This window comes from Cydia splendana, chromosome 27, assembly GCF_910591565.1.
Source record: "Cydia splendana chromosome 27, ilCydSple1.2, whole genome shotgun sequence".
Taxonomy (NCBI): Eukaryota; Metazoa; Arthropoda; class Insecta; order Lepidoptera; family Tortricidae; genus Cydia; species Cydia splendana.
Genome location: NC_085986.1, coordinates 6869510 through 6895199, shown reverse-complemented (window position 1 = coordinate 6895199; position 25690 = coordinate 6869510). Strand labels below are relative to the sequence as shown.

The 25690-nt window shown below is 45.2% G+C and overlaps 1 protein-coding gene and 1 non-coding gene across 2 annotated transcripts in view; one reads left to right on the top strand and one right to left on the bottom strand.

Moving 5' to 3' along the window:
* The window catches only part of LOC134803665 (nascent polypeptide-associated complex subunit alpha, muscle-specific form), a 113978-nt gene that overhangs the window by 16827 nt on the left and 71461 nt on the right, over positions 1-25690 (bottom strand). Inside the window, exons 5-33 of the mRNA XM_063776454.1 lie at positions 24077-24215; positions 22273-22423; positions 20572-20713; positions 19957-20029; positions 18799-18928; positions 16833-16972; positions 15386-15583; positions 13448-13531; positions 13228-13311; positions 13008-13091; positions 12788-12871; positions 12568-12651; positions 12348-12431; positions 12128-12211; positions 11908-11991; positions 11688-11771; positions 11468-11551; positions 11248-11331; positions 11028-11111; positions 9287-9403; positions 8465-8545; positions 8244-8331; positions 7313-7411; positions 6521-6589; positions 5861-5949; positions 2958-3059; positions 1713-1844; positions 773-929; positions 217-380 (exon numbers count right to left, since the gene is read on the bottom strand). Coding sequence (XP_063632524.1) covers positions 217-380; positions 773-929; positions 1713-1844; positions 2958-3059; positions 5861-5949; positions 6521-6589; positions 7313-7411; positions 8244-8331; positions 8465-8545; positions 9287-9403; positions 11028-11111; positions 11248-11331; positions 11468-11551; positions 11688-11771; positions 11908-11991; positions 12128-12211; positions 12348-12431; positions 12568-12651; positions 12788-12871; positions 13008-13091; positions 13228-13311; positions 13448-13531; positions 15386-15583; positions 16833-16972; positions 18799-18928; positions 19957-20029; positions 20572-20713; positions 22273-22423; positions 24077-24215 — 3079 coding nt within the window. The remainder of the gene's footprint in view (positions 1-216; positions 381-772; positions 930-1712; positions 1845-2957; positions 3060-5860; positions 5950-6520; positions 6590-7312; positions 7412-8243; positions 8332-8464; positions 8546-9286; positions 9404-11027; positions 11112-11247; positions 11332-11467; positions 11552-11687; positions 11772-11907; positions 11992-12127; positions 12212-12347; positions 12432-12567; positions 12652-12787; positions 12872-13007; positions 13092-13227; positions 13312-13447; positions 13532-15385; positions 15584-16832; positions 16973-18798; positions 18929-19956; positions 20030-20571; positions 20714-22272; positions 22424-24076; positions 24216-25690) is intronic.
* On the top strand, positions 18200-18272 carry Trnar-ucu (transfer RNA arginine (anticodon UCU)). The gene has a single exon. It is a non-coding gene; the product is annotated as a tRNA-Arg (tRNA).

The window sequence follows — 25690 nt, the reverse complement described above, 5'->3', positions numbered from 1 at the left end:
TTGCAAGAATACGTAGGTACAAAGTGTTCCAAGGTATAAATGTCACAGTATTCAGCCGAAACAGCATGCAAAATTGCAAATCTTCAAATGTACTTAAAATCTACTTATCTAAATCCTTATTTGTCAAAATTGCACCGCAAAAATCATTTTCCTCCGGGTGAATGAACGTAACCGGTTTGTTTAATAAACCGGTTTCCGAGCTCTGTTTAAACTGACCGGCGCGCTGTTGGCCCTCTGAAGCGGGGTGGGGGACGCCGGCCCCTCGTGGCGGGAGGCGACGCCCCGCATCACGTCCACCCTGTAGCGCAGGGAGCCCCCGGTGCCGCCGTCGAAGGACGCCTGCTGGAGCAACGGTGGTCGTAGCTTGCGAACGTGAGCGCCTGAAACAAAATTATACCATTTTATCAATAATAGTACATTGTGCAACGTGGGGGGTAAGTGTAATATTGTACGAGAGACTATTATATTCACGACAGCCGTAGGCTGGAATGAATTAAAGACTCGAGTAACAATATTCTTACCCCCGGAGACACACAATGTTTTTCATCACACTTGCGAAGAAAAAAATAATTTTAAGCGAAATCATTCTTAAATACGGTGACGTTTCAAACATTCGTCCGCCATATTGATTTTTTTTACGTACGGGTGTCCATGGGGTACGGTAATCGCTTACCATCAGGCGATTCGTCTGCTCGTTTGCCTCCTATATCATAAAAAAATGAAATGCGCCTCGACATTACTACGTCCTCATTCCACTCGGCCGCTAACTCACCTATAGCGGGTAAAGTCCAGCTGCGGGGTAAAGCGGGCCGCAGCTTGGGGAAGGCCTCTATGCCGGGGATGTGCAGGCAGCGCGGCGGCCGCGGGGCCGGCGGCGCGGGCGCGGGCGCGGCGCGCTCCGAAGGCGGCGGGACCGGCACCGGCAAGGGCTGCAAGTACAATATTATGTAATACTTATTTACGATACAAGTGCGGAAAGTAGGAAAATCGGAAAATAAATTAAAACACGACCAAAGGGAGTGTTTTGAATCGACCCGAGTTGCGACCTATTCGCATGTGTATTGTGGTTTGTACAACGTTTTACAGTACATTACGGCCCTTTAAATTTTACTGCTGACTAGAAACCATACTGCTGCGAGCATTGCTGTCTGTTCGATGCTCAGGTGACTGTGGTACCTGTAGTGTGTGGGGAGGGTCCCTCGCGTTGAGCTGAGCATTAGTGTTGGCGCGCTGTGTGAGCTAGAAACCGTACTGCTGCGAGCATTGCTGGCTGTTCGGTGCTCGAGGGACTGTGGTACCTGTAGTGTGGGGGGAGGGTCCCTCGCGTTGAACTGAGTATTTTTATTAGCCCTCTGTATGCGCGGAGTGTTGGCTGAACTAGAAACCGCACTGCTGCGAGCATTGCTGGCTGTTCGGTGCTCGGGTTACTGTGGTACCTGTAGTGTAGGGGGAGGGTCCCTCGCGTTGAGCTGAGTATTTTTATTAGCCCTCTGTGTGCGCGGAGCGTTGGCTGAACTAGAAACCGCACTGCTGCGAGCATTGCTGGCTGTTCCGTGCTCGGGTGACTGTGTTACCTGTAGTGTGGGGGGAGGGTCCCTCGCGTTGAGCTGAGTATTTTTATTAGCTCTCTGTGTGCGCGGAGCGTTGGCTGAACTAGAAACCATACTGCTGCGAGCATTGCTGGCTGTTCGGTGCTCGGGTGACTGTGGTACCTGTAGTGTGGGGGGAGGGTCCCTCGCGTTAAGCTGAGCATTTGTGTTGGCGCGCTGTGTGCGCGGTGCGTTGGCTGAGCTAGAAACCGCACTGCTGCGAGCATTGCTGGCGCCTGTTCGATGCTCTGGGGACTGTAGAGAAATATAACATTTTAAATATTTTTAAACTGGTTCTGTGTTGCTTTCCTCTGTCACAAAGGGCTGACAGGGTAAAGGCAGACCACTGAGGAGATAGCGTGACGACTAGGAGACATTCTAAACAGGATGTTATCCTGATGAGAAAGCTATATTGGGTCTGGTAGTATTACATGACTTGGCTAACAAATTGACAGTATATTCTCGAGCTTTACGAATGTGCTTGAGGTAGGCGCCATACAAGGCAAAACCGTTACGTAAGCGATATTCTCGTGAAATGCCCCCGATGGGGGTCCCTTTGTTTCCCATAAAGTTTTAAGTCATAATATATTGTTTGTCATATTATCGTTAGTCATAAAACTGAAACCGTTAACTTTTCAGGACTATCGTAAGGTTATTCCATAGATAGGTTAGGTTAGGTTTGTTTTATGGCAATCCTGAAAAGTTACGCGTTTCTGAGAAAAACAAATTATGACTAACGAAAATTCGGACAAACAATACATTGTGTATTTATATTAGAATGTAGGTTAAAGGTTTTAATTATTTACTTGGGTAATAATTGAACCATTACTTTTCTGTACATGTGTTCGTTTGTCTGTCATTTTCATTTGTCTACTCTCAATTGCTCAAAGGTTGACTGGAAGAGATCCCTTATAGGGATAAGTTTCGCCTTTGTACATTGTATACTTTCTTTTAATTGTATCTTAACCTGTCTTATGTACAATAAAGTGTTTACATACATACATTGACTTTTTGGGAAACAACCCGCCCCCGATGTTATCTTATCACCTTTAGTTTTTTGGTTGGGGACTGAAATCCAGCGGTCTCGCTGAGTCCCATACTACAGAAATATATCTAAATTCTACCTGATTATTTGATTGTACATAGGGGCTGCCCCCCCCCCCCCCCTACAATCATCCAAAAATCATGCTTCAAATGACCCCGTTTCCTCCTACGTCGTGCTACCGTCATCCGATGTCCGGACCCCCTCCCCCCCTAATTTGAAATGACGTAATTTATGAATAGCCCCATACATACAATTCATTGTTTTTCGTGTTGGTAAATTAAATATCTTTTTATTTTATTTATTTAGATCATAATTAACCTTACCTGTAACTGTTCCTGTTTCCATTCATTGTCTGTGGTCTCTTCTGAATCGTCGAACTGAGATTTCCATAGAGACACTAGAGTCAGGGCGCCTCCCTTGGTCACCTGTAAATAAATTCAGTATGAATTAGGCATCAATGTATTACCCCCGTAGGAAAAAATCGGACAAGTGCGAGTCGGACTCGCACACGAAGGATTCCGTACCATTATCTATAAAAACGGTCACCCATCCAAGTACTGACCCCGCCCGACGTTGCTTAACTTCGGTCAAAATCACGTTTGTTGTATGGGAGCCTTAACTCTTTGTTTTATTCTGTTTTTAGTATTTGTTGTTATAGCGGCAACAGAAATACATCATCTGTGAAAATTTCAGCTGTCTAGCTATCACAGATCACGAGATACAGCCTGGTGACGGACGGACGGACAGCGGAGTCTTAGTAATAGAGTCCCGTTTTTACCCTTTGGGTACGGAACCCTAAAAACAACTATTCTCAGGTAAAAGCTCAAAATGCCATGATGCCAGAGGTCACTGCCGCTGTGCGAGCGGGACGCCAATATAATTATGTGCGTGTGATAAGGATAGGAACAGGCGAGTCAGTGTACGAGATTATTCGTGCTTAGGGTCCTTACTTTAGTAAAATTGTATTTATTTAGATATTTTAGATACATTATGAATAGAGATGCCCCGAATAGTGAATTTGGCCGAATACCGAATATTCGGCCCCTCTCAGGGCCGAATACCGAATATTCGTGGACCGAATATTTGAATTAATAATGATGTAGTTAGAGTCAATCAAATCAGACCCATGATAAAAATAAAATATTTTGTAATCAACAAATGCTCAAAAACGTGCCTTCGCATTTAACTACTTTCCAAGAATACTTTTAAATATTAAATATACCTAGTTTTCGGTTACTTATTTGTGTAATTTTTCTTTTTAGGCAGGTGCAACAGATATACGGTATTCGGCAAAGTGGCCGAATAGGCCGAATACCGAATGGTTGCCGAATATTCATGGCATCTCTAATTATGATGCAAGTGCGAAAAGTAGGAAATTCGCAATGTATGGCGATAATCGACATGACTTGCGAATTACCTATTCGCAGGTGTATCGTACAACGTTTTACAGTACATATGTGTGGCCCTTTAACGCCAAAGTATTTGACAGCATGCTTAATAGACATCTAAATATTCATGCTACGCTACATGATAACCAGTTCGGGTTTAGACCCAAACTCTCAACAGAAAGCGCCATTGTCTGTCTGAAGCATGCCGTCAAATACTATACCGATAGAAATACGCCCGTTTACGCCTGCTTTCTCGACTTGTCGAAGGCATTTGATCTGGTTTCCTATCATAAGCTGTGGGAAAAGCTCGACAAGATTAAATTACCTCTAGAGCTTATCCGGATATTTCAGTTTTGGTATGGAAGCCAGATCAATCATGTCAGATGGGGGGAGAGTATTTCGGAGGGGTACAGGTTGGAGTGTGGCGTGAGACAAGGGGGGCTGAGCTCGCCCAGACTCTTCAACCTGTACGTTAACGATCTGATTGAGGTGCTCAGCAGCCGTCATGTCGGTTGTCACATTGACGGGGTATGCTTCAACAATATTAGCTACGCAGACGACATGGCGTTGCTGAGTGCATCTGTTGGAGGTCTCCGCGAACTCATTAGTCTCTGCGAGCAGTTTGCCAGTAGTCACGGCCTTAAATATAACGCTAAGAAGAGCGAACTAATGATTTTTAGGGCGGGGACTAAATGTCCGTCCGAGGTACCTCCTGTACGTCTCAGCGGGGTCCCTTTGAAGCGTGTTCACCGGTTCAAATATCTAGGCCATGTATTAACTGACGACCTTAAAGATGACGAAGATATTGAACGGGAGCGGAGAGCGTTGTCAGTCCGAGCCAATATGATAGCCCGCAGGTTTGCTCGTTGTTCTTTTAACGTCAAAACTACACTGTTTCGTGCATATTGTACCACTTTACACGAGCAGCCTGTGGGTTAAATACACACAGAAGGCATACAACGCTCTCCGTGTTCAATACAACAATGCTTTAAGGGCGCTGCTGCATCTGCCGAGGTTTTGCAGCGCCTCGGGAATGTTCGCGGAGGCGCGTGTGGACTGCTTTTACGCCACCATGCGCAAGAGAGCAACATCAGCAGCGAGACGTGTGCGCACCAGCGGCAGCGCCCTGCTGGCAGTCGTCGCCGACAGGCTTGATGGTCCATTTATGGGACACTGGTTGTCATTGCATGCACCAGTGTCCCATAACTGGGCGAAATGATGTAACTAGTTAGGTAAGGTTCTAAAATTAATATTGTTTGACATTCCGTATTCCTTTTATTGTATTGTATATAGTATGCCATTGTATTGTTTATGTGTATTTTTATTATGGGTTAAAAGCCTGAAATAAATGATATTTTTTTTTTTTTTTTTTTTTAATTTTCCTGCACTAGTGCGGTAAAGTAGGATATGTACTGTATATAGGGTTGAAAAAACCCGGACAAATTCCCGTTTCTTTCTAAAAGCCATGTTTTTTTAAGTTTTATTCGAAAAAAAAAACAATGTCACTTAGTTTATATATTTTTCCAAAAAAAAACAGGAATAAACGGAAAAAACGCACTTTGAAAAGAACTTGTGCATTTTTCCATTTATATTTAATCCATTACACCTGCTTAGTCGTGTGTTTTGTTATCTAAATGCTGGCTGGCGATCGTTTGTGAAAATGTCTATTGACTTTGACGCTGTCGTTATAGTTTAAAAAAGTTTAGTTTTTTTCCCAATAAAACTGAAAAATACGGAAAAAAACGAAAATTTCAAAACGTCCTGAAAAAAAAAATTATTAGATTTTTTCGAGAATATTCAACCCTAACTGTACATGATAAATTGATAATAAATAATACCTGTTGTAGAGCGGAAACATTTTCATCGTCCATGACAGCAAATTGTGTGTAGCTCTGGTCGGCCCGAGCCCTCGCCGTTCTGCGAGTTCCTGTCACACAAATAACTTCATGTCACAACTATTTTCTGTAAAATTTGTTAAACCTTGACTCATATGGTGGAAAGATTTCCTGGATTTTTATGAGGCCTTGGTGGCTCAGATGGCAGGGCGCTGGAGTATAGATCCAGAGGCCGTGAGTTCAAGACAGTCAAGACAGTAATTTTTCCACTTTTAAATATATTCGAAGCTTAAATTTGTTGAATATTATTAAACATAACATACACCCATAGACGAATATAGAGCAACACAAAAAAAAAAGTTTAATTACTAATTTTGAAATTACTTTAGGTGCTGTAAGTGTAATGTTTTTTTGCGTTCCTCTAAATTTGTCCATGAGTATAGTTAACCTTTTGGTAACAATCTATGGTAGTTATAACTACCCGAAAATGTACAAATTGTTTGTTTACTTTTATTTAAATACCTAAAGATACAGACTATAGCGGACAATCAAGTAGACGAACCGAATGACATTCTATTTGCGAAATTGCAATCGAGCCATATTGAAAACCATAGAGGGTGTTAAGAAGAAAAGACTGAAGGGAATATATATAGTAGACTGTACCTCTCTTAAAATGCGTGTCCGAGTGTACGCTGTCCACGTCAGCTAAGATCCTAGGGCTGACCGCTTCAGCTGAAACAATAAAACAGTAAATTAAAAATTGGAAAAAACCATTGTCAACCCACGAACACTGGATCGCTAGCCCAGCGCTCTGCCATCTGAGCTACCAAGACCTTACCTAATACAGCTAATATTTCCACCACATATATGAGCCTTAGGGAGGCTCTAGCGACATCTACCGTAGAGTGTAACACTTCTTAAATGGCTACCGGAGTTTATTTATTTATTTAAACTTTATTGCACAAACACAGGGAAAATGTACAAATGGCAGACTTAATGCCTAAAGGCATTCTCTACCAGTCAACCATTGCGTCAAACAGAGACAAATCGCTGCTCCAATATTACAGGGTTCTATGTTACATTTTAAAGAAAGTTGAAATTCGACTTAATGTCACTATGACAATGTTCAAATTTCAGTTCGACAAAAGTGAAACCCTGATATATTGGGGCAGCGAAATGTTGGTGGAGGAGTTCCAAGTCATATTGGAATTTCACCAACAACGATGCGCTATCCCATACTAAATTAATTATTATAATAAAATAGTTAGACCAAGAAAAGTCTGCAGCGGTTATAGATACGTCATAATTTCAGAGAAGGTTGACGTTTAAAATAACCAATGCACTACGTGGGCTATCAAAATCTCTGCAGACTTTTCTTGGTTTAACTCTATTAAGCTTAGAAATAAAACACACAAAACAAGTAAATTTATCAAGTTTCAATTTATTTTTAAGTACCTGGGTTGCTGGTGGCGGGCGTGTGATCTTGATGCGCCAATTCCTGCACACAACACGGTGGCGCCGTCACCACGCGAAGCCGAGCCAACGTCGGCCCACCTGTACATATAATACAATCAACATCAGTTTGACTCAATCAAAGCTATATATTTCAACGCGAGTTATTTCGTAGTCGACATCTAGCGTCAAGTAGCGCAATGTATCAGTACTGCTAGTTGACAATAGATGTCGCGACGATCTAAAACTCTAATGCTCAACAATTTTCAGCTAATATTATAACCGGATTAACCGGAACTCTATTTTCAACTCCTTCTGCTTATAATATTAGTTGTAAATTGTTTTAGCAGTACATTTTTCGTCAGTAGCGACACTTGTGACATCTGGTGTCAAGTAGCGGTACTGATAATTCCACTACTTGACGTTAGATGTCGACAACAAAATAACTCGCGATTTGGTAAGAAAACCGATGTATGGAGTTACCACTCTTTCTTTGCTTATATTACTCTATGTTTTCAGGAATATTTCTTGATTAACCTTTTGAACGCCAGACGGCGAAGAAATATGCTGTGCGCGGACGCCAGGCGATCACGATTATTTAAGCGAAATTGAACTTTACAGAGTCACGCGTAAGTCCCTATTGCATTGGCGAAACTGTCGGCTGTATAGTATGAATTTTCTCAAATGATTTTTACGTCTAAGACCCTAATCTGTTGAACAAAAGCCATTGATTCTTTTGTGCGAGCGGTGGGCTCCTGTGTAGAGCGCGTGCCAAAGCAACAATGTTGTATAAAAAGCGACTGTATCGTGGTGGTTTTAAGGTTCAAATCTATGTAATAATATGAGTAGTGTTTCTATTTGAAATAACACAAATTTAAATATTTTCATTCAATACCTTAATTTGTTCTAATAGTAAATCCCTTGTGTTACGTACCGGGTCCGACTCTGGGCTTGCACGGTGGCACGCTCTGCCGTTCGGGCCGCGTGGCCGTTGTGCCCGTCACCACTGAAGTGCTCGTTTCCTGTAACAAAAAAAACAATACAATACATTTTCGAAATAGGGCATTTGACTGTATTTAAAATGAATACCCCATTGTCGTACACCTGTCACCTTGGTGAAATAGGGGCCAAGTAAAAGCTAGTGGTAACAAACACCTTGGCATGTCGGTCGGGCGACGGCGCCGGGGTGCTCCTGGCTTCTGGCTCCTTCTCCGCCGTCGGCTTGTCCGTGGTCGACTGTGGACAATCAAACATGTTATTGACCGAGCGTTCGCGAAGGTCTCCTTATCAGCTTGGGCAAAAATTTAAAATATTAATTTCTTTTGCATCTCAGCATGTTCTCTGCAGGTCGCATTTCTCAACCGATTCTCGTGAAATTTTGTGAGCAGTTCCATAACTACGTAGATTTTTTTGTCTAAATAATTTTTGGTTTTTTTTTTCAAAATGGCGGTGCCATGAGTTAGTTAGTAAAAATATCTACTGTTTGTAATTGCATGAATTCTATAGTCATTTATATTGTATTTTTTCTTATTTACTCGTAATGCATGTTAATTATAAGATGTAATGTTTTGAAAAGATGTGTCCCGCCGAGTTTGTTGTCGGTCCCATATTGGGATACCCTCCTCCAATTGAGGGGGGACTTAAATCTTCTGGAGGCAGAGGTGTAGGGTTGGAGCTGGTGTAGCTTTATTTGACGTTCATAAGCGCATTGTAATATTCCTACTTGAATAGTAAACTATTTTTATCTTCGAATTTAAACTGTTGTGAGACATACTAACATTGAATAATTTTACGGTTTAGACTCACTTGTTTTTAGTCACTCGCGCGACATGTTTCGGAGAGCCTAGGTCTCCTTTCTCAAGCACTAAACAGTGCGAGCAGCGTTCACGACAGCAGCGAGGAGCGATTGACTTAAAACAAGTCAGTCTAAACCGTAAAATTATTAAATATCTTTATCTATATCTTATGTTATCTTACGTATCCGTTGACGTGTTTGTCCGGCTCGGGCCGCTTGTTGTCCAGCTTGTGCGCCAGCAACGCGGGCGCCGTGTCCGTGCCGGCCATCGTCGCCTCCGTTTCCAGCCGGCGACGGGTCTGCAATCATCCAACATAATAAGTAGAGATGCCACGAATATTTGGCAACTATTCGGTATTCTAAACTCTCGCGTTTCGTACACATACTTAATTACACAAACGGGTCTACCGCGATATAATTTCATTGTTTTTACGTTTCAGCTGAGTTACACCAGCCGTGGTCACGGAAAGACTTTCCGAAGACTTTCGGAAGTCGGAACGTCGGAATTTAAGGTTAAAACAATGAAATTATATCGCGGTAGACCCCGTTGTGAATTAAATATGTATTCGGTATTCGGCCTATTCGGTCACTTTGCCGAATATTCGGTACTCGGTGCCGAATGTTGCTTACTAGCCGGCCGAGCACCAAACAAAAAAAAAAATACACGATAAAAATAATCGGGCATGGCAAGCCACTTTATTTAATATTTAAAATACATTTTTGGATAGTTTTAAATACAAAGACCCTTTTTTGAACATTTGTTAATAACAAATTATTTTATTTTATCATGGGTCTGATTGATTGAAAATGTTCGAATGTTTTGCCGAATATTCCGCTTCCGCCGAGAAAGGGGCTGAATATTCGATATTCGGCCAAAACCACTATTCGGGGCAGCTCTACTAATAAGTTTTTAGCAAAAATCTAATTTTTGATACAAGCTTTTATGGCTGACTGTACTTTTCTTTCCACAAGCAACTAATACTCATCGAGACAATTCTAAAAACCCCAAACACAATTAGGTTGCGTTGTTTTATCACAGGGTTCCTATGGCCACCTCCTGTCTTCATCATCAGATCAACTCGATAGTACCATATATTGCATTGTCACCCGACTTAAATATGTATGCAAATTTTCAGCTTCATCAGAAACCGGGAAGTGGGTCAAATTTAACTTGCAATCTATCGACCTATTACTTCTTAGAAAATTCAACATATGGGATAATACCTATTTTTAGGGTTCCGTACCCAAAGGGTAAAAACGGGATCAGGCTATAACTCATGAACCGTGATCTTCGAGCATTTAATAACTGGAGTCGCCTTTAAGAGCTTTACCACTCTGCCGAAAAACTTGCACAATTGTGCAAAGTTTTGTATGGACTGACATGGCTATTTTTACGTTACGTACAAATAGCAATACATTTGACGTCCCCTTCCCTGCAAAAATCGGCAGACTGCTTCGTAAAGAAAATGACAGCGATGACGTTACTAAATGCTCTAAGACCGTGATAGACAGTTGAAATTTTTACAGATGATGTATTTCTGTTGCCGCTATAACAACAAATACTAAAAACAAAATAAAATAAATATCTAAGTGGGGCTCCCATACAACAAACGTGATGTTTTTGCCGTTTTTTGCGTAACGGCACGGAACCCTTCGTGCGCGAGTCCGACTCGCGCTTGTGTCCGGTTTTTTTTATATCCCTATTTATAAAGAGCTCTCAATATTACTCGGTGACTGACCGCACGCGCAACATCGTATATGGCAGGATCGCCATGTAAGGTGAGGATTCGGAGTTGAGTAGAAACGAGTGTTCAGCTTAAATGATGCTTTATTACTGCACCGAATACATGAGTAATTGGTCCTTATATATATATCCGATGAACTACGTACATAACTATATCTAGTATACACTACAGTACTCACGTTGTCGGGCACGCTGTCGGTGGGCGCGGCGTGCTCGGGCGCGTGCACGGCGGCGCGCGCACGCCCCGCCAGCCCCACCCCCGCCTGCACACAGGGAACACTATACTCACGTTGTCGGGCACGCTGTCGGTGGGCGCGGCGTGCTCGGGCGCGTGCACGGCGGCGCGCGCACGCCCCGCCAGCCCCACCCCCGCCTGCACACAGGGAACACTATACTCACGTTGTCGGGCACGCTGTCGGTGGGCGCGGCGTGCTCGGGCGCGTGCACGGCGGCGCGCGCACGCCCCGCCAGCCCCACCCCCGCCTGCACACAGGGAACACTATACTCACGTTGTCGGGCACGCTGTCGGTGGGCGCGGCGTGCTCGGGCGCGTGCACGGCGGCGCGCGCACGCCCCGCCAGCCCCACCCCCGCCTGCACACAGGGAACACTATACTCACGTTGTCGGGCACGCTGTCGGTGGGCGCGGCGTGCTCGGGCGCGTGCACGGCGGCGCGCGCACGCCCCGCCAGCCCCACCCCCGCCTGCACACAGGGAACACTATACTCACGTTGTCGGGCACGCTGTCGGTGGGCGCGGCGTGCTCGGGCGCGTGCACGGCGGCGCGCGCACGCCCCGCCAGCCCCACCCCCGCCTGCACACAGGGAACACTATACTCACGTTGTCGGGCACGCTGTCGGTGGGCGCGGCGTGCTCGGGCGCGTGCACGGCGGCGCGCGCACGCCCCGCCAGCCCCACCCCCGCCTGCACACAGGGAACACTATACTCACGTTGTCGGGCACGCTGTCGGTGGGCGCGGCGTGCTCGGGCGCGTGCACGGCGGCGCGCGCACGCCCCGCCAGCCCCACCCCCGCCTGCACACAGGGAACACTATACTCACGTTGTCGGGCACGCTGTCGGTGGGCGCGGCGTGCTCGGGCGCGTGCACGGCGGCGCGCGCACGCCCCGCCAGCCCCACCCCCGCCTGCACACAGGGAACACTATACTCACGTTGTCGGGCACGCTGTCGGTGGGCGCGGCGTGCTCGGGCGCGTGCACGGCGGCGCGCGCACGCCCCGCCAGCCCCACCCCCGCCTGCACACAGGGAACACTATACTCACGTTGTCGGGCACGCTGTCGGTGGGCGCGGCGTGCTCGGGCGCGTGCACGGCGGCGCGCGCACGCCCCGCCAGCCCCACCCCCGCCTGCACACAGGGAACACTATACTCACGTTGTCGGGCACGCTGTCGGTGGGCGCGGCGTGCTCGGGCGCGTGCACGGCGGCGCGCGCACGCCCCGCCAGCCCCACCCCCGCCTGCACACAGGGAACACTATACTCACGTTGTCGGGCACGCTGTCGGTGGGCGCGGCGTGCTCGGGCGCGTGCACGGCGGCGCGCGCACGCCCCGCCAGCCCCACCCCCGCCTGCACACAGGGAACACTATACTCACGTTGTCGGGCACGCTGTCGGTGGGCGCGGCGTGCTCGGGCGCGTGCACGGCGGCGCGCGCACGCCCCGCCAGCCCCACCCCCGCCTGCACACAGGGAACACTATACTCACGTTGTCGGGCACGCTGTCGGTGGGCGCGGCGTGCTCGGGCGCGTGCACGGCGGCGCGCGCACGCCCCGCCAGCCCCACCCCCGCCTGCACACAGGGAACACTATACTCACGTTGTCGGGCACGCTGTCGGTGGGCGCGGCGTGCTCGGGCGCGTGCACGGCGGCGCGCGCACGCCCCGCCAGCCCCACCCCCGCCTGCACACAGGGAACACTATACTCACGTTGTCGGGCACGCTGTCGGTGGGCGCGGCGTGCTCGGGCGCGTGCACGGCGGCGCGCGCACGCCCCGCCAGCCCCACCCCCGCCTGCACACAGGGAACACTATACTCACGTTGTCGGGCACGCTGTCGGTGGGCGCGGCGTGCTCGGGCGCGTGCACGGCGGCGCGCGCACGCCCCGCCAGCCCCACCCCCGCCTGCACACAGGGAACACTATACTCACGTTGTCGGGCACGCTGTCGGTGGGCGCGGCGTGCTCGGGCGCGTGCACGGCGGCGCGCGCACGCCCCGCCAGCCCCACCCCCGCCTGCACACAGGGAACACTATACTCACGTTGTCGGGCACGCTGTCGGTGGGCGCGGCGTGCTCGGGCGCGTGCACGGCGGCGCGCGCACGCCCCGCCAGCCCCACCCCCGCCTGCACACAGGGAACACTATACTCACGTTGTCGGGCACGCTGTCGGTGGGCGCGGCGTGCTCGGGCGCGTGCACGGCGGCGCGCGCACGCCCCGCCAGCCCCACCCCCGCCTGCACACAGGGAACACTATACTCACGTTGTCGGGCACGCTGTCGGTGGGCGCGGCGTGCTCGGGCGCGTGCACGGCGGCGCGCGCACGCCCCGCCAGCCCCACCCCCGCCTGCACACAGGGAACACTATACTCACGTTGTCGGGCACGCTGTCGGTGGGCGCGGCGTGCTCGGGCGCGTGCACGGCGGCGCGCGCACGCCCCGCCAGCCCCACCCCCGCCTGCGGACAGGGAGGAACATTATATTAACATTCCGTAACGCCCGCTTTTCTCACACTACTTCCTACCACTGAAAATCCGCAACATGATGGTTGTGTACAAATCACGCGAGGTGTTTTCGGTTACTTTTTGACCCCCCCTCCCCCTTAGTGATATTTCGTGAGGTTTTTGGCTACCCCCCTCCCCCACATAACCTCACGTGTATTTATTTTTTTATTTTTTTTATCCGACCGGTCAAGGCCACGCACTCCAAAATTTCGTAAAATAGACTCGCTATTTTGAAGTGCGCAGTGAAGATTTATATTTAACGAAACCGAAAAAAAATATAAACTCATTTGATACGTATATTTTCTTAGTTTCGTTCACTGCAAAAAAAATACACGTGAAGTCTCCTTATACCCCCCCTCCCCCAACATGATCTGTCGTGATTTTTTTGTGACCCCCCTCTATCGAACACCGCGTGATTTGTGCACTAGCCCTGTCAGAATAGACAAAATTTTAGTTAATTCATCGTTCTGTATGACCCCCCCTCATTATTGATACCAGGGCTGAAAATTAATACTGTCGTACAAAACGGTAAAAATATCCTCATAATAACTACGTCTTTCTCAGTTTTCGCTGTATAGATAAACCAAATTTACAAACGTATTTTGATTTAAGAACAAACAGACATAACAGAAAACTCATACACATAAAATTACATATAAATGAACACACCCCTTTATATTGTTACATGACATAATAATGTCAATCAATATTGATGACTTCAGTAATGCGATGTTTTCATGCCTATAAATTTTATTGAGTTCATGCCATTACGGAATATGAGTTCGATATTTTAAAATGCTGTAATATGACGAATTACAACTATGTATGTAATATACAAGAGTACATTCAGATGTGACAGAGAGGGCTATGCTAATGTTGTCTCACCAATATAGTTATTCTGTATAGTCTGAATCGGAATCGAAGATATAAGCCTGAAAACATATGCTATGTTCATTGATTGACTTGTGTTATACTCGTATATGGTTTTGTGGTTTTGTGAGTGATAGTTTGATTTTATCATTAAAATCTGTAGAAAAGAAAATGAAAAATAATGATCAATATTTTATTTTATTAATTGAGTGATATAGCGCATGTACAAAGCATATAGTAATAGTTTCAGATTATTAAGCAACATGATTGGCTTAAAAAAGATTTCACCCAGGAGTAATAGAATTTTCCAGAAAGAGTATTGTATCTGCTGGAATGATCTAAAAACTGTCCCCAAATATTAATATATTGTGATAAATAAAAGACGTGCGCTCGCGTTGTACTCATTTAATGCACTGATTAGCCTATCGGTACAGGAGTGAAAGAGACAATACGGACTAACCTAACATCCCTCCACCATAAATCCTTAAATTCTACTTATAATAAACGCGGGGTATATTCTTTGTTTAACATATATATATATATATTGTCAATATTGTCTGACTCATCAATAAATATTTATAAAACTAATGATGATAAAACATTTTTTTTTATTCCTCTTACGGATAGACATAAGGTGTATACGGGTAATATGTCTAAGTTTGATTGAAGGCAATTTTGACTGGCACCAGCCAATGAATATCAGGTCAATAAATATCAATAGAATCATAATTAAAAGTACCTTTTTATCTCTCTAAGGTATTAAAAGATGCGAGTCTTGAAATACTGTCAATAGTGTCGATATTACTGATGGAATGACATCTTTTTCTAACCATAAATGTCTGTATCCCAGATAGCCGAATATTAAGGATATATTCCAACCTTGAGATTTTATCAAACCAGACTATTAAAAATACTGTCAATAATACTGATGCACTTACATCTTTCTCCCAATCGTACGGATCGGTGTCCCTGATGCCTCTCCGCTTGCAGCACCTCTCCAGAAGCGCTGTCAGCATGCAGTAATCTGGACTGTCCGCGTATTCCAACTGTTGGACGTGTTCGAGGAACTGGCGGAGCTCTGACGGCAGATGCTTGAGGAGGAGGCGGTGGTCGTACTTCTCTTTCATTAGTCCGACCTGGGGACAAAACGGATAATTATAAAAACTTATCGTACGACTCGTTGATTAGACAATCTTTATATCTTATTGATTTTTACGGACTGTTGAAAGACTTACCCCCATTTCATAAAATATTACGGGCTTGATTTAGTTAAATTATGTTTTATACTAAACGGCGAGATCGTCATCCATCGGTGTTTGACATCACTACGATAACCGACAATGTCACATCACTAGAGGTGGTCATCCATCTTAGATTGGTTCTACGCAAGAGCGTCGTCGCATATTATTTTCAGACCTATACTCTCATATTTGTGATTCCCTAATAAAATATTGTTTAAAGTGGTGCCTGGTGTTTTTTACTCTTACAATACCTTTCTTACAAATACATAAGTCAAAATGAAAGATAAAGACAAACGATTATTAGCTAATTGAGGTTTGTAGCGCGTTTATGAATAAGGGGGTAACAGTATAATTACTTCAAACTACTCATAGTAATTTATAACATATTACTGACGCGTAAAGAACTGTACTGACATCATGATTGACTGTATTGACAGTTTTGCTGAAGGTCTGACAGTATTATAACGACTTACCAATATTTATTGACGCGTAGCATTTGTATTGACAGTTTTGTTGACGCACTGACAGTATCAATCATGATTGACTGTGTTGACAGTTTTGCTGAAGGTCTGACAGTATTATAACGACTTACCAATATTTATTGACACGTAGCATTTGTATTGACAGTTTTGTTGACGCACTGACAGTACCATTAATATCTTACAATATTTATTGAAATAATTGAAATTTTGGCGGGGATCTTCATCTGTACTGACCTCCGTCTGTACTGACGGTTTTACTGACGCCCACCTCTGTACTGACACTTTAATTGACAGGCCATTTAATTGTGGCCTTTATTGACGCGGCCACCGTACTGACAGTATTACTAACTGACAGTGTTGACATACCTGCTCCTTATCCTTGATCTTCCTCCACGGCAGCTGCCCGTTCACAAACTCCACCAGCATGTAGAAGAGCGACCACAGGTCGTCGTGGCGCATCTTGTAGGCGTTTATTGACGCGGCCGCTGTACTGACAGTATTGACATACCTGCTCCTTATCCTTGATCTTCCTCCACGGCAGCTGCCCGTTCACAAACTCCACCAGCATGTAGAAGAGCGACCACAGGTCGTCGTGGCCCATCTTGTGGGCGTTTATTGACGCGGCCGCTGTACTGACAGTTTTAGTGACAGTATTGACGTACCTGCTCCTTATCCTTGATCTTCCTCCACGGCAGCTGCCCGTTCACAAACTCTACCAGCATGTAGAAGAGTGACCACAGGTCGTCGTGGCGGCCCATCTCCTTGTTTTTGTGGGCGTTTATTGACGCGTAGCGGACTGTACCTGGAGATAGAAAATAATGTGTATTTTTTTCAATGAATATGGGGCAATTTCGGCATTCTGTAATTATTATGGTTACGACACCAATCATGACTGTGGAGTATTTTTGATATTTCACTGATTCCTATAATATAGTAGGTATATGGTATTCGTCTTTTATGTTTGTGACGTGTTTAATAAACGCTACTCAGATTGGTTTCAACATATGTATTAACAAATTTAATGGGTCTTATTTCTACACTTATGGACAGAACGGCGCCATTTCATTTAAAACAGACGTTAATTAATGGAACGTCTGACTTAAACAGCTCTATGATTCTTGTTTATGAAAATTTAGCAAAACCTGAGTCGACAAAAAGTTCCATATAAGTATCAAACCTGCTCACAAAATTTCACGAGATTCGGTTGGAAATTAATTAGTACTGTAGCTCAGCGGTCGGCAACAGGCGGCACGCGGGCAGAATGCGGCACGCGAACCTCTCACTTGCGGCCCGCAAGCCCCCCTGTCTATTTTGTATGTAATGTTGACAAATGACAATGTCTCATAAAGTCACAAATATTAACGTGCGGCCCGCTTCAATTTCGTTAACTACTATGTGGCTGTTAAAAGGTTGCCGACCGCTGCTGTAGCCCATCAAAACAAATACATACACGCTTATTTTGCTCAAATACATACAACTAACACCTATGTAAATATTGCCATAGATAACAATGAACATACTAAATTAACCATGAAGTATAATTAACAACATATTTAATCGATTTCTCACACTATAAAAACCGGGCAAGTGCGAGTCGGACTCGCGCACGAAGGGTTCCATACCATAATGAAAAAAAAAGGGAAAAAACATCGGTCACCCATCCAAGTACTGACCACGCCCGACGTTGCTTAACTTTGGTCAAAAATCACGTTTGTTGTATGGGAGCCCCATTTAAATCTTTATTTTATTCTGTTTTTAGTATTTGTTGTTATAGCGGCAACAGAAATACATCATCTGTGAAAATTTCAACTGTCTAGCTATCACGGTTCGTGAGATACAGCCTGGTGACAGACAGACAGCGAAGTCTTAGTAATAGAGTCCCGTTTTACCTTTTGGGTACGGAACCCAAAAAACATCTTTGAGAAACAAAACACCAGAAAATAACCTACAAACTGTGCACATACGACATTTCAATACTAATACAAACACTCAATAGCAGGCGAGCGGTAATTTCGCGCGCTCACTCACAGTCCCTGTGGCGCAGAGGATAGCGCGTTGGACTTCTAATCCAAAGGTCGTGGGTTCGATCCCCACCAGGGATGCGCGAGCAATTAACTTTTTTTGTTTTATTTTTGTGCTTACAAAATGTACAGCGATTAACTTGCCCAAATTTTATAGTAGTCATTTGTTTTGTTTTCTATATAGAAAATATAAATGATAGAAAATATAGACAGAAAAATGTTTTTTTTTTCTTAGTTTTTTTTTTTATATTTGTTGTGTAAACATAGCAAGTACCTTAAGACTATAGTTGTCATTGTTTATACTAGTAATCTACTGAAGTACTGACTATTTTTTTATACCACGTCAGTGGCAAACAAGTATACGGCCTATGTGATGGTAAGATGGTAGTCACCATAGCCCATGAACGCCTGCAACTCCAGAGGTGTTACATGCGCGTTGCCGACCCTAAGCCATATTATTTTTGTTCATAATCATCATCATCATCCTATCCTGGCCGGTTTCAGCCACGGCGACTAAGTTTGCACTGGCTAGAGCTAGATATTATTTTTATACCATAATCTAGACAAAATTCTATCGAAATCCGTTCAGTAATTCTATGAAACTAACCTCTGAACCCTGCCGCGGCGCGAGGAGGCCTGACCTGTCCGTTGCTGGTTGTATACTGCCTGGCTAGACCAAAATCCAGCATGTACACCTTCCGACAATTTGATGGGTGTCGGCCTATGCTAAAGTTGCTCTGAAATTAAAGTTATTTGTTAAACGTCAAACTTTTTTCATTTACACTCTGTATCTTTGGGTATTTAAATAAAAGTAAAAACAAAATCTACCCTCAAATGGCTCCTTAAGCCAGTTGAGGGTAGATGAAAACATTACACGATCAAATAATGTAGGTTAAAGTCAGGTCGTTCAGTGACTGATCCAGGTGGTTTTGTATTTGGTCGGTTAACCAATAAATGTTATAACTACCCGAAAATTTACAAATTGTTCACTTTTATTTAAATACCTAAAGATACAGAGTATAGGTAAGGCAAATAAACATTTGCGAAAAATACATTATGCGAAACGTTGTATGCCTTTCGATGATTCACTCGTGGTGGATGGTCAAAGGAATTTTTGTAGCCACAGTACATTTACTGCCATCTTTCGACACATGATTGAAACTTGTAGAACGCCATTCGACTTTGATCCCTGTTCTTTCACTGATATGTGTTAAATTTGTTAAATGTCAAAAAGTATCGCCATCTACACGAGCATAGGCCAAAGGTATGACGCCATTCCGAGATGGCAGTAAATTTACTGTGGCTACAAAATTTACTTTGACAATCCGACTCTGTACTAAATTCTCTTTGGTACGAGTATAAATTAGTATCTAGATTGTTATTATTTTCGCCTATTCATCTCGAATAATGTTGTACATACATACATACATACATACATCACTGGCTCAGTGACCCAAAGAGGATCTTGGCCTCTGACACAAGCCACTCTGCTTTATCTGCGCCACTTCGCGCCAGTTGGGTACTCCGAGGGCGGACAGGTCTTTTGGGCTGCGTCACTCCAGCGGTATCTGGGACGCCCAGACGGACGTTTTCCCCCCGGGTGCCCACATACGCTCTTCTCACAGCACGATCCTCCCCCCATCCTCTCCAGGTGACCAAGCCAGCGGAGTCGTGTGGCTTTGATCGAATAATGTTGTAAAGAGACTAAAATTGTAATTTTTTTTTTCCAAGTAAAGGTAACTTAAAGAAAAACTGGGAAACTTACTGGTTTAATATCCCTATGTAAAAATCCGACCGAGTGTATGGAATCTATCGCCTTGAGTATTTGCAGGCCCAACCTGAAAAATATAAATAGGATATTATTAAACACAAATTTTGACGACCAGTCTGGCCTAGTGGGTAGTGTAGTGACCCTGCCTATGAAGTCGATAGTCATGGGTTCGAATCCCGGTAAGGGCATTTATAATAAGGGCACAGATATTTATTCCCGAGTCATGGGTGTTTTCTATGTATTTAAGTATTAGTATATCATATTTATATATATCGTTGCCAGAGTACCCACAACACAAGCCTTCTTGAGCTTATTGTGGGGCTTAGTCAAATTGTGCAAGGATGTCCCTACTTATAATATAATTTATTTTATTTATTAAATCATTCAATGTGTGCCCTCCTTAACTCTGCAAGATTCCTCAAGTGATATATGAGCTCACCTGAGTGTGGTGGACAGTGAAAAGGCGCCCCTCAACTGTGCCCTTCTTAATTCTGCAAGGTTCCTCAAGTGATATATGAGCTCACCTGAGTGTGGTGGACAGTGAAAAGGCGCCCCTCAACTGTGCCCTTCTTAATTCTGCAAGGTTCCTCAAGTGATATATGAGCTCACCTGAGTGTGGTGGACAGTGAAAAGGCGCCCCTCGGCTGCGCCCTCCTCAACTCTGCAAGGTTCCTCCCTTGCAATTGCATTACTACGTAGTTGAAACGCGCGTTCCGACCGCACCCTATGAAGCGGCAGACGTGCTCTTTGCCTGAAGATATAACATAAGATTGGTTACAGATTCGCAAAATTTGTTGGACGAATAATTCTTCAATCGATATTTTTGTACACTGCGCGGCTTTTTTGGTAAGACTTATCGTATTGCTTCAACAGCATTTCGTTTTTACAAGCTCTTTATTAACTTGCAATATACTTTTCACGTCACCTATTCGGAAAGGGGCTTTTTCTTCCCTGCTAGGAGGGATCAAAGTGGCACTTTTCTTCCCTGCTACGAGGGATCAAAGTGGTACTTTTCTGTTATAGGACACATTTTTTTTTTTCATTTTTACATAAATTTTTTTAGCTTAAATAGTGTTTTGATACATGATAATTTCCCCATTTATTTATTTTTCATTTTCCTCATAGTTGATGTGAAAAGCAGTATGTGTCACACGGTATCAAAATTATTTCGTCTTGGGCGTTAACACTTGAATCCCTCATTACGCTTAGGATTCTACAATAGAATCCCTCACTACGACGGAAATATATCATTTTGATCCCTTGTAACACAAACTACTATAACTTTTTAACTAGGTATGCATGTATGTACGGGTCAAATCTTGCAAGTTAAATTTGACACACTTCCCAACTTAAATTTAAACTGAAAATTTGCATGCATACCTAATGTAAGTCGGGTGACAATGCAATATTATGGTACCATCGAGCTGATCTGATGATGGAGACAGGAGGTGGCCATAGGATGATTAAACAACGAAACCTAATTGTGTTTGAGGTTTTTAGAATTGTCTCGATGTATATTAGTTGCCTGTGGAAAAGTACAGTCAGCGATAAAAGCTTGTACCAAAAATGAAAATTTTGCCAAAAACTTATTTATTTTCATATCCTTTCAAATATTTTTATACATAGGGCTGATCTTGTAGTCTCTTGCTAGGTTATTATTATTAGGTATTTACCCTCGGCAAGCGAGCGCGAGGAAAAGCACCCACGAGATTGTCTGATAAACTGAAATAAATATCATATAGTAAGAAAAAGTGACCAAGGCCTCCAGTGCCCCAGGCTGGAATCGAACCAGCGTCCTCTACTATCGCGGCACATGTCTGTCTGGCAAGTGTCTGTGAGATGGTCTGATGTTGTGAAGAGGGTGGTTGGCGGCAGCATGCAGTGCGTGACCCATGTGGCCTATGATCGCACACTGTGAAGACGGAGCATACATGGTCGCGATCCTCAGCAATGAGGGACCGACGAAGAAGAAGATACCCTCGTAGATCTACCTCCAAGTACTATAGGCACCAAATATCACCACACCACCGAGCTCACCTTGCAGTTTCTTCAGCACAGCCACCTCCATCTTCAGCACCTGCTTGGGCTGCCGCGTCCACCTTCAGAGCCTGTTCCTGGCTCACCAGCTCCAGACCCTCGTAGAGCCCAAGTCCTAGTCACCACCGAGCTCACCTTGCAGTTTCTTCAGCACAACCACCTCCATCTTCAGCACTTGCTTGGGCTGCCGCGTCCACCTCCAGAGCCTGTACCTGGGTCACCAGCTCCAACGCCTCGTAGATCCAAGGTCCTAGTCACCACCATAGAGCTCACCTTGCAATTTCTTCAGCACGGCCACCTCCATCTTCAGCACCTGCTTGGGCTGTCTCGCGGATTCCACCTTCAGGGCCACCTGTTCCTGGGTCACCAGGTCCAGACCCTCGTAGATCTCGCCGAAGCCCCCACCGCCGATTTTCTTCACGACCTGAAAGGTAAACAATTTATGATTATAGAGTTAGACCAAGTAAAGTCTGCAACGATTTTGATAGCACACGTAGTGCAAGTGTTATTTATGCGTCAAAATTTCATAGAAGCTTGACGTTTAACCTTTCGAACGCCACAGACGGCAATTGACGTCAACGCAAAATCGTGACATCGACGCCAAAGACGGCATTTGACGTCGATCGTTTTTTGATGAACACTACTGAAAAACACCCTACTTTTAGGTTGGCATTATTTATTCACAAAACAAAATTTTACCCCCGTGGCGTCAGTGGCAAGGCAAATGGATGCGCCGCTTGGTGTTCAAAAGGTTAAAATAACCCTTGCTCTGCGTGTGCTATCAAAATCGTTGCAGACTTATCTTGGTCGAACTCTACCTTAGCAACACTCATAAGTGAGCATTTTTAGTCAGAATAATTAGTCAACCCTTTGAGCGTTAAAGAGGTCCACTGACGCTCGCGGCAACAGCCTAATATCAACCATCGTGCATTCCGAACAGGTTCACGATGACGCGCCGTATACATATTTCAATAGGGAATATTAGGCAAAGCTCTGCGTAGGTGGCACCTCTAGCACATACAGTAAACAAACCTCATTGACATTATCAATGACACATTATGCGTCACTAGGTCAATCACATGGCCTACCGTGAAACACGACAATCGAAAGTTCGATTTCTGCCTCTCTATCACTCTTGCACATTCGAGCGATAAAGAGGCAGATAACTAAATTTCGATTTTCGCGTTTACCGGTAGGCTTGTTAACAAACCGCCTTGATGCATCAATGTCATATTTTATTGTCTGTGAAAACTTGTCAAAAAACAGTTTAAGGCACAGTATGTATAAGTTAGTCTATGAATTTACTAGAGTCGGTAGTGCTGCACTCTGGCGGCAGAGTGCAGCACTACCGACTCCATCCTATTTACCTTCCATCTCTCCTTGACCACGCGTCCTGGCTGGAGTAGATCTTCGCTCGTCATGGTGATGTGGTGGCGCGAGGAGGGACATAGCCACCTCAGTGTGAGCGGGACACACATACCTTCCATCTCTCCTTGACCACGTGTCCTGGCTGGAGTAGATCCTCGCTCACCATGGTGATGTGGTGCCGCGAGGAGGGACACAGCCGCCTGTGTGAGAGGGACACATACCTTCCATCTCTCCTTGACCACGTGTCCTGGCTGGAGTAGATCCTCGCTCTCCTTGGTGATGTGGTGCCGCGAGGAGGGACACAGCCGTCTGTGTGAGAGGGACACATACCTTCCATCTCTCCTTGACCACGTGTCCTGGCTGGAGTAGATCCTCGCTCTCCTTGGTGATGTGGTGCCGCGAGGAGGGACACAGCCGTCTGTGTGAGAGGGACACATACCTTCCATCTCTCCTTGACCACGTGTCCTGGCTGGAGTAGATCCTCGCTGGCCATGGTGATGTGGTGGGCGCGGCGCGATGTATCGCAGCGGGACACAGAGCGCTCGCCCCCTCAGTGTGAGCGGGCCACACATACCTTCCATCTCTCCTTGACCACGTGTCCTGGCTGCAGCAGATCCTCGCTGGCCATGGTGATGTGGTGGGCGCGGCGCGATGTATCGCAGCGGGACACAGAACGCTCGCCCCCTCAGTGTGAGCGGGCCACACATACCTTCCATCTCTCCTTGACCACGTGTCCTGGCTGGAGCAGATCCTCGCTGGCCATGGTGATGTGGTGGGCGCGGCGCGATGTATCGCAGCGGGACACAGAGCGCTCGCGTTTACCTCCGAAGTTTGGTAAAGTTCGAGACCTGGAAATAAGTAAATATATAGGGTATATTGCCGACAGGTCTGGCCTAGAGGGTAGTGACCCTGCCTGTGAAGCCGATGCTCCTAGGTTCGAGTCCCGGTACGGGCATTTATTTGTGTGATGAACACAGATATTTGTTCCTGAGTCATGGATGTTTTCTAAGTATTTAAGTATTTCTATATTATATATATCGTTGTCTGAGTACCCACAACACAAGCTTTCTTGAGCTTACCGTGGGACTTAGTCATTTCTGTATGAATGTCCCTATAATATTTATTTATTTATTTGTGTGACTAGTCATGGGGCCGATTTTTGAATTTTGAGCGCTCGATTTCGACACTCGAAAGTCTGTGAAACAAAACCGGACAAGTGCGAGTCGGACTCGTCCACCGAGGGTTCCGTACTATTTAGTATTTGTTGTTATAGCGGCAACAGAAATACATCATCTGTGAAAATTTCAACTGCCTAGCTATCACGGTTCATGAGATACAGCCTTGTGACAGACGGACGGACGGACAGCGGAGTCTTAGTAATAGGGTCCCGTTTTTACCCTTTGGATACGGAACCCTAAAAACGGCGAATTGATAATTCAGTAATACGAGCGATAGATATTGGGAATCTAGTGGTATTAATCACTCGTTTTCAATTCTATTAGTAGAGTTTAAATGCCTAGTAGTGGTGATATATTGAAGGGAAAATCACAAAATCGAGCGCTCTAAAATCAAAAATTGGCCCCCTGATCAGTTTAGTTTTCGGCCCGGCCACAACATTGCGCGACCGGCGGCGGCGGCGTCTATTACGACAGATATGACCGCAAGGTGGCGCAAGCGCGAGCGTCCGTTCCGTAGCGGTGCGCGGCAACTACTATGTACTGCTAGACACTAAAATTGGTGTGGGCCGCATGTAGGTACTTGTAGCGACGCGACGAAATCGCGAAGTGAGCCACGCCTGACGTCGACGGTAGTGAAGGAAACGACTGGATGTATTTTTAATTCAATATACGTGTTAATCTGTCTATTTATAGTTTTATTTCACAAACATATCTTGATAGAGTTTTAGACCCAGAAAAGTCTGCAGCGATTTTGATAGCCCACGCAGTGCAAGTGTCATTTTAAACGTCAAACTTCTATGAAATTATGAGGAGGAGGAGGATAATTATGGGGACTTTATGTAGTATTTGTAAATACTGTATATAACTCGACTGCATGTAGTTAATAAATAAATAAATATTAAGGACATTTTTACAAAAATTGACTAAGCCCCACAGTAAGCTTAAGAAAGCTTGTGTTGTGAGTACTCAGACAACGATATATATAATATATAAATACTTAAATACGTAGAAAACAACCATGACTCAGGAACAAACATCTGTATCATCATACAAATAAATGCCCTTACCAGGACTCGAACCCGGGACCATCGGCTTCATAGGCAGGGTTACTACCCACTAGGCCAAACCGGTCATCAAAACTTACT